At 43.9% G+C, this 12672-nt stretch overlaps 1 protein-coding gene across 1 annotated transcript in view; it reads left to right on the top strand.

The window, feature by feature from the left end:
- The window catches only part of LOC144489275 (RNA polymerase II-associated protein 1-like), a gene marked incomplete at its 3' end in the record, with an annotated part of 51427 nt that extends 39083 nt beyond the window's left edge, over nucleotides 1–12344 (top strand). The window contains exons 8-10 of the mRNA XM_078207142.1: nucleotides 8886–9001; nucleotides 9710–9808; nucleotides 12243–12344. Of these exons, the coding sequence (XP_078063268.1) occupies nucleotides 8886–9001; nucleotides 9710–9808; nucleotides 12243–12344 (317 nt within the window). The remainder of the gene's footprint in view (nucleotides 1–8885; nucleotides 9002–9709; nucleotides 9809–12242) is intronic.
- Nucleotides 12345–12672: the final 328 nt, after the last annotated feature.

Raw genomic sequence — 12672 nt, 5'->3', positions numbered from 1 at the left:
GATAAATATTTGTTGCGACACCAGGTACAAATAGTATCATGGAATACCTAAAGAGAAAATGCTGGAAAATCTCAGCAGGTCTGGCAGCATCTGTAAGGAGGGAAAAGAGCTGACGTTTCGAGTTGAGCTTTGACAAAGGGTCATCTGGACTCGAAACGTCAAGTCTTTTCTCTCCTTACCGATGCTGCCAGACCTGCTGAGATTTTCCAGCGTTTTCTCTTTTGGTTTCAGATTCCAGCATCTGCAGTAATTTGCTTTCATCCAGTATCATGGAATAATTTGCTTTTGCCTGAGTGGGCAGACAGACGCGGTTTAGCATTTCATACAAAAACTTGGCACTTCCTACTGCCCAACACACTTTCAGCATTAAACTGTAGTAACAGCCTAGATCTTGTACTCAAGTCTCCAATGCAGTTTGAGCTCCTGACTCAGAGGGAGGAGTACTATGAATTGTACGGCAGGTGAAGTTCTCAATGGCATAGCTCTTTCTTGAACTGAGACACACGCGCACACCCCTGTCAATGTTCTCACTAAACTGTGTGAGTGCACTGTTGTGCTGCAGTCTGGAAGATACTACTCAGGTCTTGTTCAAGATTACATATTGCTTGAGGATCGTCGCACAAAAAATGTAAAGATCCTGCATATCGAAAAGACTAGCCACCCAAAATAACAACATTTTACAGACTCATTGCCCCAGTTCCATCTCAGTGGGACTTCAGTTGTTATAAAAGGGTTAAAGTACAATTGTTTTAGGCCTGCCTTGTTCTCTCAAAATCTTGGCTTCCTCATCTGCATTCTTGGCTGTGCTCTGCAATCTGCTCTTAGATCTGTACAGCTCATCTAAAGCATTAAGCATGGTCAATAATTATTCAATAATAAAAGCTTCACTGGAATGAAGAAAGATTGGAACGAGTTCAACTTGCATTACAAGGTAATAAAGATCTGTCTATCTACAGCATGAACACACCACTCTAGACTTCAAGAGCAAGTTCTGACTCATTAGTCCAGGGTTTAGAAAAAGTTACTACATAGAAACCATAGTAAACAAGAATAAGTGCTTTCCAAGGCATGAAAACTAAAACATTCAGCAGATTAGCACTGACACATCATTGCAAAAAATTCAGTTTTTTAAAATTAATTCGTGGGATATGGGCATCACTGACTGGCCAGCATTTATTGCCCATCTCTAGTTGCTCGAGGGCAGTTGAGAGTCAACTACATTGCTGTGGCTCTGGAGTCACATGTAGGCCAGACCAGGTAAGGACGGCAGATTTCCTTCCCTAAAGGACATTAGTGAACCAGATAGGTTTTTTCCATAATCAGTAATGGTTTTATGGTCATCAGTAGATTCTTAATTCCAGATATTTTTTATGGAATTCAAATTCTACCAGCTGCAGTGGCGGGATTTGAACCCGGGTCCCCAGAACATTAGCTGAATTTCTGGATTAATAGTCTAGCGTTAATACCACTAGGCCATCACCTCCCCCATGTGTATCTATGTGTGTATGGACTATAGATTATTCGATCCCAGTTAGTCCTTTCCTCAGAAAGAATTGTTCTGCAGCCCTCTGTATAGGGGCAAATCATGTCCTGATGCAACTCTTTAACCCACATCCCTACAGTTGCCCCCCTCTTTGCTGAAGCTCTCCTCCTGCACCATTGATTGTTCATCCTGCATGAGTTAGTCAGTGTAAGCAGCCCATTTGACAATGGAAGATATCAGAGTCAAACATAGTCCTTTTCATTGGGGACATTGGCTAACAATTAGCACTGCAAACTTAGACTAATTTTTCCTTGAGCACGTAGCGCCACAACTGAGGTCTCATTGAGGTAGTACTGGGGACATTTTTGGTCTGTGCAGGACTATGCAATTGAGATCTCTGGTGTCAACTTTTGATTAAGTTCTGCCAAAGTGCCAACTTTAGATCAGTTCGTAGCACTAAGGGTTTTCTCTTTGGCTGTCTTCGGCTATAGGGCGGCACGGTGGCACAGTGATTAGCACTGCTGCCTCACAGCGCCAGAGACCCGGGTTCAATTGCCTTGGTCACTGTCTGTGTGGAGTTTGCTTGTTCTCCCTGTGTCTGCGTGGGTTTCCTCCGGGTGCTCCAGTTTCCTCCCGCAGTCCAAAGATGTGCGGGTTAGGTGGATTGGCCATGCTAAATTGACCCTGGTGTCAGGGAGGTTAGCAAGGTAAATGTGTGAGGTTACAGGAATGGGGCCTGGATGGGATTGTGGTCGGTGCAGAATTGATGGGCCGAATGGCCTCCTTCTGTACTGTAGGGATTCTATGATATCTCAGTTTGGGAAAACTATGCAGAATCTCTTCAGTTGCATTGGAGGTATTCATTAACTTAACCTTAGTTAGACTTCCTGAGTACATTACATATTTCACATCATTCAGTTTTTCTGAATGGTATTTTGCAATGGTCCTTCAACTCAAATTTATTTTAGTTTCTCATTATGGGTTCTAATTTATATAGTGTATTTCAAGACTTCAGGATGTCCCAAAGCACGTTACAGCCAATTAAGTACTTTTGAACTATAATTACTGTTATAGTGAAGGAAATGTGACAGCCAGTTTGCAGACAATAAACTCCCACAAGCAGAATTAAAATGAATGACCAATTAATCTGTTTTGGTGACATTTTGAGGGATGCATGTTGGCCAGGATAGTATTGGAGGAACTCCCCAGCTCTCTTTTAATTAGTGCTCTGGCATCTTTTGCCAACAGGTATCCCATATGCCTTTTTCACCACTATGCTAATATGCCCTTCCGTCTTCAAAGATCTGTGGACAAACATGCCAAGGTCCGTTTGTTCCACAGAATGTTCTAGTATGCCATCACACTCTTGATTAGTTTTTGTAGATGGTAGACAAGCTTTGAGGAGTCAGGAGATGAGTCACACTCATCACAGAATTCCCAGCTTCTGACCTGCCCTTGTAGCCAAGGTATTTATATGATTGATCCAGTTAAGTATTTTGTCAGTGGTAACCCACAGGATGTTAATGGTGGGGGCTTCCATGATGATTAATGTATTGGATGCTAAGGGCAGACAGTTAGATTCTCTCTTGTTGGAGATGGCCATTGCCTGGCAGAAATTGTGTGGCACAAATGTTATTTGCCACTTATCAGCCAAAGCCTGAATGTTATCCAGCTGTGTGCAAGCCAAACTACTTTAGTATCTGAGGAGCTGCAAATGGAACTGAACACTTGGCAACCATCAGGGAACATCCTCACTTCTGATGAAGGAAAAGTCATTGAAGCAGCTGAGGATGGTTGGGCCTTGGAAACAACTCTGAGGAACTCTACAGTGGTGATGGGGCATGTTGCTACCCTTGAATTTACTCCAGGGCGATCTGCCTAAAAGATGGCATTTTTGCGTTAGCCTGACTGTTTAACAGAGAACAAAGCATGATGAGTCAGGAGCATGTTGCTACTTTGTGTTTATCCCAGGATTGACCAACACCGCACAGCACTCCACAGCCAAAGTACATATCTTAAAATTGCAGGGATAAAAACATTTCTCCAATTTGGGAGAAAAGTTGTAAGTACCACAAAAACCACTTAATTGGAAAATGAATTGAGTGTTGCAGTGTAATTGATCACATTTTCAGGGCTGTTCTTTGCCAGACAGGAATCCTCTCTAGGTGTTGGCATGCGTTGATTCAAGACCATGGGGAGGTGACACTGTGCCATTCCTCCTTGGGTTTAGGATATACTGTTGTGTGACAGAGCTGCGATTCTGCCACCTGACTGGAGCTGAAGATGAAATTTCACTTTTTAAAAATGACTGCTCTGTATCACAGATCACCCAATCATAGTAATGTATTAATAACACCTAGATCATAATATAACCCCTTTAGAATTTCCTGCTCTTTTATATGTGAAGAATGTTAGCAATGAGAAATGGAGCACTTACCTTTCAGTGTTGGATCAAGCACTCTCTGGTCAGATATCACACAGATTAAATGCACAATGAGGCACACTCTACTCGGTTCCAACAACATGATTGATTTGCAAACACAGGGAGAGCCACTTAGCAGTGACTTAGTTGGCAGCAGTCTCACCTCTGAGACCAAAAGAGAGGTTTTGGATTCAAGTTTTGCCTTAGAGACTTTAGCACAAAATCTAGGCTGACACTTCAGTGCCGTCCCGAGAACATGCTACACTGTCTGAGGCACCGACTTTTGGATGAAGAGTTAAACCCTCTCCGATTGCCCTCTCCGATGAACATAAAACAACCAATGGCACAATTCGAAGAAGAGCAGGTGAATTATCGTTCGTATTCTGACTAAAGTTTATTTCCCAACCTACAGGACTATACTGATTATCTGGTTATTGTCTCATTGTTTTATGGGCCCATTTCAGACTGATGAGAATTTTTTTCTCTGAGGGCTGTGAGTCTTTGAAAATATCTTCCTGAAAAGATGGTGGAAGCAGAGCCTTTGAATATTTTTAAGGCAGAGGTGGATAGATTCTTGGTAAGCAACGGGGTGATAGGCTATTGGGGGCTAGACAGGATGCATATTTGAGGTTACTATAAGATCAGGCTTGATCTTATTAAATGGGGGAACAGGCTTGAGGCTTGAATGGCCTCCACCTTGTTTGTATGTTCATATGTGAAAGGGACCGGTGCTGGAGAGGTGTGAGTGTGGAGGGAGCTGTGGAAAGGAGGGGAATGGTATTGAGGTGTGGGAGTGAGGGAGAATGGTGCTGGGGAGCTCAGAGAGTGGAGGGGGCTGTGAGAGTGAGGGGAGGGTGCTGGGGAGGTGAGAGTGTGGAGGGTGCTGTGAGAGTGGGGGAGGGTGCTGGAGAGGTGAGTGTGTGTGGAGGGGGCTGGGAGGGTGCTGGGAAGGTGTGAGTGTGGAGGGGGGTGTGAGAGAGGGGAGGGTGCTGGGGAGGTGAGTGTGGAGGGGGCTGTGAGAGTGAGGGGAGGGTGCTGGGGAGGTGAGAGTGTGTGGAGGGGGCTGTGAGAGTGGGGAGGGTGCTGGGGAGTTGAGAGTGTGGAGGAGGCTGTGAGAGTGAGGGGAGGTGAGAGTGAGGAGAGGACAGAGTGAGGGGAGGGTGCTGGGAAGGTGAGAGTGTGGAGAGGACTGTGAGAGTGAGGGGAGGGTGCTGGGAAGGTGAGAGTGTGTGGAGGGTACTGGGGAGGTGAGTGAGGGGAGGGTGCTGGGGAGGTGAGAAAATGGAGGGGGCTGTGGGAGTGAGAGGTTGTTTAAACTGTTTTGCAAACTAAATCATAAGCAATTAGGAAGAGCAATAGTATTTTAGCTTTGATTACAAAGGGATTAAAGTATAACAAAGTAATCTTGCTATAATTATAGAGGTCCTTACTGGGACCATCTCTGGAGTACTGTGTACGTTGTCGGCCACCATACCTGATGAAGGGCATACTTGCTCTCGCTGAAGTGCAACAAAAGTTCACCAGACTGATTCCAGGGATGAGGAGATTGCTCTATGAGGAGAGGCTAAGTAGACTGGACCTGTATTTCCTTGAGTTTTGAAGAATAAGTTGATTTCATTGAAACACATGGGGCCGTAAATTCCGAGTTCCCCAGCACTGGATTGGTGGGGTTCCCCAAAGATGCACTGGGGAATCACGTTCAGAAGTTCCCAGGTAAGGGTTTGCAGACAATTGCCCAGAGGTGTAAGTTTCCTCTGGACAATTACCCTGCACTGGGAACCGTCCAAAAATGTGATTTGAATCGGAGATTTCCGGCAGGATTACACATGTAGGCTGGAATTTTACCAGCATGCCTGCCTCGATTCCGGGGGCCGGAGAGGCTCAGAGAACGACACTCTGTGTTGGCCTCGGGTGGGATCGTACGAACCTCGGGTGCTTGTGCCGGTAAAATTCCGCTCGTAGACTTAAAACCTCTTCTAACTTCTGGGTAACTATTGTAAAGACCTAGACCAGCATCTCCTACCTAATCACCCACATGACTCTCCCCACCTATGTGACTCGCTGCAACCTCTGACTGACCATCCTCCAAAGTGACTCGCTTCCCCCCCATACTAACTTATCCCCCCTCGCACCACATTGGTATTACCAAAACTCCCACCAAGGATTGCCCCCCCCCCCACCAATGCTCAGAGGATGTTTCTCTTGAGTAGGGTGTCTAGAACCAGGGATCAGTCTCAATTTTGGTTTTCGGAATAAATCAAGGACGACTCGATTTGTCTTCAATTAACAAAGGCTTTATTGCCAACAGTAAATAATTATATACACAGAAGGTCAGTCTGAATTAACTATATGTGGTGAACCATTGTTGGTTCCCACTAGGTAGTGCTGAGCCATGGTCTGGCCAGTACTATGAGTCTGTATATATGTTACTGTTGGGGTTAGGGTTGGGCTGTTCTACCTGTTAATATAGTTGTTATGGTACACCCCAGTCGGCTCCACCTCCTGGGAGAGGTATAAAGGTCACTGCTCTGCCTGGTGACCCTTTAGTCTGGGATCGTGTACTGTATATGGTAGCTCTGTTATTGTTGTCAATAAAAGCCTTTATTTTCCGAGTACATCACGCCTCTCGTGTGTTATATCGCGCATCACTATACAGCTGAATAACTCCTCCCAGGCTCTCACTGCGGGACCTAGAGTGTGTGCCCTTGGTCCTGATTGGCTCAGCTTTCTGTCCTGACAATCCATAGGGTCTGGTTGGATCATGTGGCCCTCGGGTAATGTCCCTTTAAGGGCCATGCTACCACAGTTCTCTACTGTGTTATGAATTTTACTTTTTTTGTCTCATAGTTTTGATTTCTTTTATGGACATCTGGCTTTGGCTGCATTTCCTTTTCCCTCTGTGGTTATGTCTATTCTGTCCCTGAACCATCTTTTCTTGAAGGGCTGCTGGCATTCAGTTACTGTTTTACTGAGCAGTTTTTGATATCTATTTGTAACTCACTGCTGCTAACCCTCTTTTAGTAGTATATTTTTACAGTTTCCTATAACCTGATGATATGATCAATGTTCCCTAAATACTCCTGGCTGAAATATGTTCCACATGGCACTTCATTCCAAAAAAACTAGATCCTGCTCTGCTTCTTTCCTTGGCAGGCTGGAAGCACAAATTTTCTTGTACCCATTTCAGGAATTCCTTCCCCTCTGTCCTTTGTTACACCCCAGTCTATAGTTGAATAATTGGAGTTCCCATTATTGATAGTCCAGTTTGTGCATCTTCTTATAACTAGCCTGCATAATTGCTCCTCTCTCTTCTTTCCACGATTTGGTGGCCTATAGTACGTACTCAGTAATATAATAGCTCCCCTATTGATCCTTAATTCTAGCGAAATATTCTGTCTTTGCATTCTCAGCTACACCATTCCTTTCCAATCCTACAATAGTTTATTTGATCCTCCATTTATTTCCCTTTACCTTTTCTGAATAACTTGTAGCCAGGATTAAGTCTGAATCTTGCCTTGATTTAAGTCAATTCACTGTTATTGTCTCTATATTATAGTCCCATGTGGTGACATGTGCCTGCAGCTCACTGACCTTATTTGACCATGCTCTGTGCATTTATGCACATGTAACCCAGCCCATCTTGAGTGCCTCCTATCTGGTGCCTCTGATTTATAAACCGTTCTTTACTCCTGCACTATTTGTCTTTCCCAATCCTGTGTGCACCTTGCCTTAACTGTCTGCTTAATTGACTGCGGTCCTACCATCCAAAGACCAGCTAGGGAACAATATGAAATCTCCCTACAATTTTCTTGTATCAGTGAATCTCATGGTCAACAGCAACCATTTAATGACTTGAGTATTGCAGTTGGATTCTTAGTCAGGATTGGATTTCAGCCAGTTTTGTGGTTCCAGGACAATTAGGATTGGGAGTGCCAAGGTGCATTTAACATGAGATTCCTTCTTATTCTGTAAGTCTGCGCTGGATTTCATTCCAACTGTCTGGACTTCTGTACAATATAGTACTTGTATTCCATATATTTGTGAGATGATAGATTTAAAGTTGTGTGCTTGTAATAATGAACCCAGGTTCATGCCTAAACCAATGTAGGTATTTTTTGATTTGATTTATTATTGTCACACGTATTAATATACAGTGAAAAGTATTGTTTCTTGCGCGCTATTCAAACAAAGCATACTGTTCATAGTGGAGGAAAGGAGAGGGTGCAGGATGGAGTGTTACAGTCATAGCTAGGGTTTGGAGAAAGATCAACTTAGTATGAGGTAGGTCCATTCAAAAGTCTGATGGCATTAGGGAAGAAACTGTTCTTGAATCGATTGGTACATGACCTCAGACTTTTTCAATATCTTTTTCCCGATGGAAGAAGGTGGAAGAGAGTATGTCTGGGGTCCTTGATTATGCTGGCTGCTTTTCCGAGGTAGTGGGAAGTGTAGACGGGGCCAATATTTGGGAGGCTTGTTTGTGTGATGGACTGGGCTACGTTCACAATCCTTTGTGGTTTCTTGTGGTCTTGGTCAGAACAGGAGCCATACCAAGCTGTGCTACTCCGGAAAGGATGCTTTCTATGGTGCATCGGTAAAAATTAGTGAAGATTGTAGCAGACATACCAAATTTCCTTAGCCTCCTGAGAAAGTAGTGGCTTTCTTAACTATAGTGTTGGCATGGAGGGATGAGGACAGGTTGTTGGTGATCTGGGCACCTAGAAACTTGAAGCTCTTGACCATTTCCACTTCATCCCTGTTGACGCAGGCAAGGGCATGTCCTCCACTATGCTTCTTGAAGTTGATGACTACCTCCTTCATTATGCCTGCACATCAGCAGACTGTAGGAGGGGAGTGACACAATTGTGTAGGTGGTGAGCTGGACATGTGCAAGACCAAGTGATGTGTGAGTGTGTACTGTACTCAGGTAGGTGACAGGATTGCAGACCAACTCATTACAATATTGTTGAATCTTTACAGAGGTTGGTATTCCATTGAAGCCTGAGAAAGGGTGGGTCCACATGGATGAACCGGAATATGAAAAACTAGAATGGATGAAAGATCTGCCCAAACCCAGGCGACAGAAAACTAACAAGGTGAGCAGTACCAGTTTCTGTATAACAGTTACTCCTTACGTCAGAGACTGAGGACTGAGACTACCTGCCACAGAGCAGTGACAGACTGGGACTCGGAGGCTCTATCACAGAGCAACAAGAGACTGTGGGACTGGGAGGCCCTGTCACAGAGCATCGGGAGACTGGGACAGAGTGGCCCTATCACAGAGCAGTGAGAGACTGGGACTGTGTGATCCTGTCACCGAGGGTGAGAGGCTGTGGGACTGAGTGGCCCTGTCACAGAGCAGCAAGAGGCTGTAGGACTGAGAGGCCCTGTCACAGAGCAGCAAGAGGCTGTAGGACTGAGTGGCCCTGTCACAGAGCAGCAAGGGACTGAGACTGAGTGGCCCTGTCACAGAGCAGGGAGATGCTGTGGGACTGAATGGCCCTGTCATGGATTTGTGAGGGCCAGTGGGACAGCATAGCTCTTGCCTTTTAGGGATGCTTGAGCTGAGCGGTGTGTGTGCGCTTATTGAGGAGCTCTCTGATTTAGACGCAGAGGAGAACTTGAAATGCTGATGTGGCTCTGCAAACATTTACATAGCAAATTCCTCCTTGATCAGACTCTTGAAGCAATAAATCCACCAAACACTGAATATATTGAAAACTAACTTGCACAATGAACAGCAACATATCCTCTCTTCTTTTATCAGAAACATGTAATTTAATGCCTTTTTGCTCCACATTCAGGAGATGCAAGCAAGGTTCAGTTTCCATGGTGACTTGATACCTCCAGATGTTGATCTTCCAACTCACCTGGGACTGCACCATCATGGAGAGCAGCAAGAGGTTAGACATTATATTATTTCATCTTACACTGAATGCTTTGGAGCTGCGTTCCACATTTGTTAAAGTGAAGGCTGTACTATAAATGGATGGAAGTTATCTTCCAACTGTACTGAGCTCCAGAGTACTATGTTCATTCTGGGAACTGCATCTTGGGAAGGATATTTTGGCCTTGGAGGACGTACAGTATGAATTCATCAGAATGGCACCTGGGTTAAAAGGGTTAAATAATGAAGCCAGATTGCCTAGAGTGGGCCTTTATTCCCCTGAGTAAAGAAGATTAAGGGGTGATCTAATTGAGGTGGTTAAGATGATTAAAGGATTTATTAGGGCGGATGGACAGAAACTATTTCCTCTGAATGCGGGAGTCCAGAACCAGAAGGCTTAACCTTAAAATTAGGCTGTTCAGCGAGATGTCAGGAAGCACTTCTGCACACAAAGTGAGGGAAATCTGCAACTTCTCCCTCCCCTTCAAAAAGGCTGGTGAGGCTCAGGATCAGTTGAAAATTTCAAAGCTGATATCAGTAGATCACTTTAAGGGCTATGGAGTGGATAAATGGAGTTAAGATACAGATTAGTGAAGCGGTAAATTTCAGTATTTTTCCCGAAGTGTCAAAACAGTAAGTGAGGCGGGTGTAAAGTTGATCATTGAAATGCAGGTGCTCACTCCTTATTTGGTAAAACGCTGCCAGCGAGCTTCTGATTAGTGGCATCTTAAAGGCGGCCTCAGACTGATGACTGAGCAGCCTTGGATCTTAGAGTCTTACAGCACAGAAGGAAGCCATTTGGTCTGCTATGCTTGTCCTGGCTCTTTGATAGACTATCCAATTAGCCCCACTATCCTGCTGTTTCTCCACAGCCATGCAAATTTTTCCTTTTCAGGCTTTTATCCCGTTTTCTTTGGAGTAGTTCTTTCAAGTAGTGCATTACAAATCATAATTACAGATCATAAATAACACTTTTTTTTATTCATTCACAGGATATTGCCCTTAACTGAGTGTCCTGCTAGGCCATTTCAGAGAGTAGTAGTTAAGAGTCAGCCACGTTTCAGTGAGTCTGGGGTCACATATAGACCTGACCGGGTAATGAAGCAGATAGGGTTTCACAACAATTGAGTCATTACTGGACGTCTTTATCGACAGTTTTTTTAAATTCCAGATTTATTTGATTACTTGAATTTAAATTTTTCAGATGCCAGGGTGAGATTTGAACTCGCGTCTCTGGATTATTAATCTATGCCTTGGAATTACCGGAAGTAGCATAACCATAAGGCTAACATTCCTGAATCAAATCTGTCTCCCCTGGCCACTGACACTTCTGCCCGAGAATCTAACTTCTCCTTATTTACTCCACCAAAACTCAATTTTGAATCCTTCTTATTAAGTCTTCCTTAACCTTCTGTGCTCTAAGGAGAACAGTCTCTGCCTTTGTAGCCTTGCTATATTATCAATTCAAATCTCTTAATTTATGTGAACTAAGCTCATTAAAGATTGTATTTTATATTATTCAGTGAACCATCCACAGGCAATGAAATTATGCAGGTTGTTCAAATGAAATGGTATGATTCAATTTGTATGTTTATGACATTTTAGCTGATCAGTTAAGTGAGTTCCCATCAAAATACCACGGCAGCAATTGAACCATTGATATTAATATCTTAAATGTATGAAACATATCAGAAATTCTTTGCAACTCGAAGGAACAACTAGTAGCAACCAACTTTAACCATGTGCACAGTGACAGCAAGAAATAAGCAGTTTCAAGATCCATTATATACTTGCAGGTTTCTGCAATGAGGTCAAGCCTTTCTACAGGCTGCCCTCACAGCCAGGCAGGCAAGGAGGGTCTCAAGGTCTGCCTAGAGCAATATTGCCCTGGCCTGGTGCTGGCTGTCTGCCTCCAGGTACCTAAACTGGCTCCTGCCAATGTAGGAAACTGGAAAATTCCAGTTGGCTTCCTTTTAATTGGCCTTGATAAGCCTTCTAGCCAGCCAAAATGGTTACCAAGAGGCGGGACAGGTAGCCCACCCCATCCTGATCCCACCTCCACTAAAATGGCCACATAGGAAACTTACAAGGCCCAAGATTCACGCTATTCAAAGAAGGGAGGAGGGGAGCTCTCCCCCAAGTTCCGGCCGATGTTTAATCCCTCAACCGACATCACAAAAATAGATTATCTCATCATTATCACATTGCTGTTTTAGGAACTTGCTGTGTGCAAATTGGCTGTCACGTTTCCCCCTTTTACAGCAGTTACTACACTTTGTTGGCTGTAAACTGCTTTAAAACAATCAGTTTATGTAAATGCACATAGCTGCTTTCTTTTTGCATTATGGTGGCACAGAGCTGAGACACAGTGAGAAGTTGGCAAACTGCCCAAAATTTCTTAACTCTTATTTGCTTTAATTATCTCCTAACTAATGGTTTGTTTCTTTTAGCAAGCTGGGTACTCACTGCAAGAGCTGTTTCATTTAGCTCGCAGTCAGATAATTCAGCAGCGAACTCTGGCACTTCAAATGCTGGCACGCATTGTTCAAAAGGTAAGCCTGACACAATTCAAAATTGTGTACTGCAAATGGTTTGGCTATCTGAAATAGACATGTCTAACTAATTGAGGTTAAGTGCAGCTTCCACAGTGTCAAAGACATAAGAAATAGGAGTAAGAATAGACCAAAGGACCTTTTGGATATTCTACCATTCAGTAAAATCGTGGCTGATCTCCCTGCTCAATTCCACTTTCCTACCCAATCCTTTGATTTTCCTAGTTTCCAAAGTTTCATATATTCATTGACTGAATATCCACAGTCCTTGGGGGTTTTCAAAGGTTCACTACCACATTTGAGTGAAGACATTTTTCTCCATCTCAGT

Source organism: Mustelus asterias, unplaced genomic scaffold, assembly GCF_964213995.1.
Source record: "Mustelus asterias unplaced genomic scaffold, sMusAst1.hap1.1 HAP1_SCAFFOLD_2078, whole genome shotgun sequence".
In the NCBI taxonomy this organism is placed as follows: domain Eukaryota; kingdom Metazoa; phylum Chordata; class Chondrichthyes; order Carcharhiniformes; family Triakidae; genus Mustelus; species Mustelus asterias.
The sequence above is the reverse complement of the archived record's forward strand: the minus strand, read 5'-3'. Positions and strand labels throughout refer to the sequence as shown.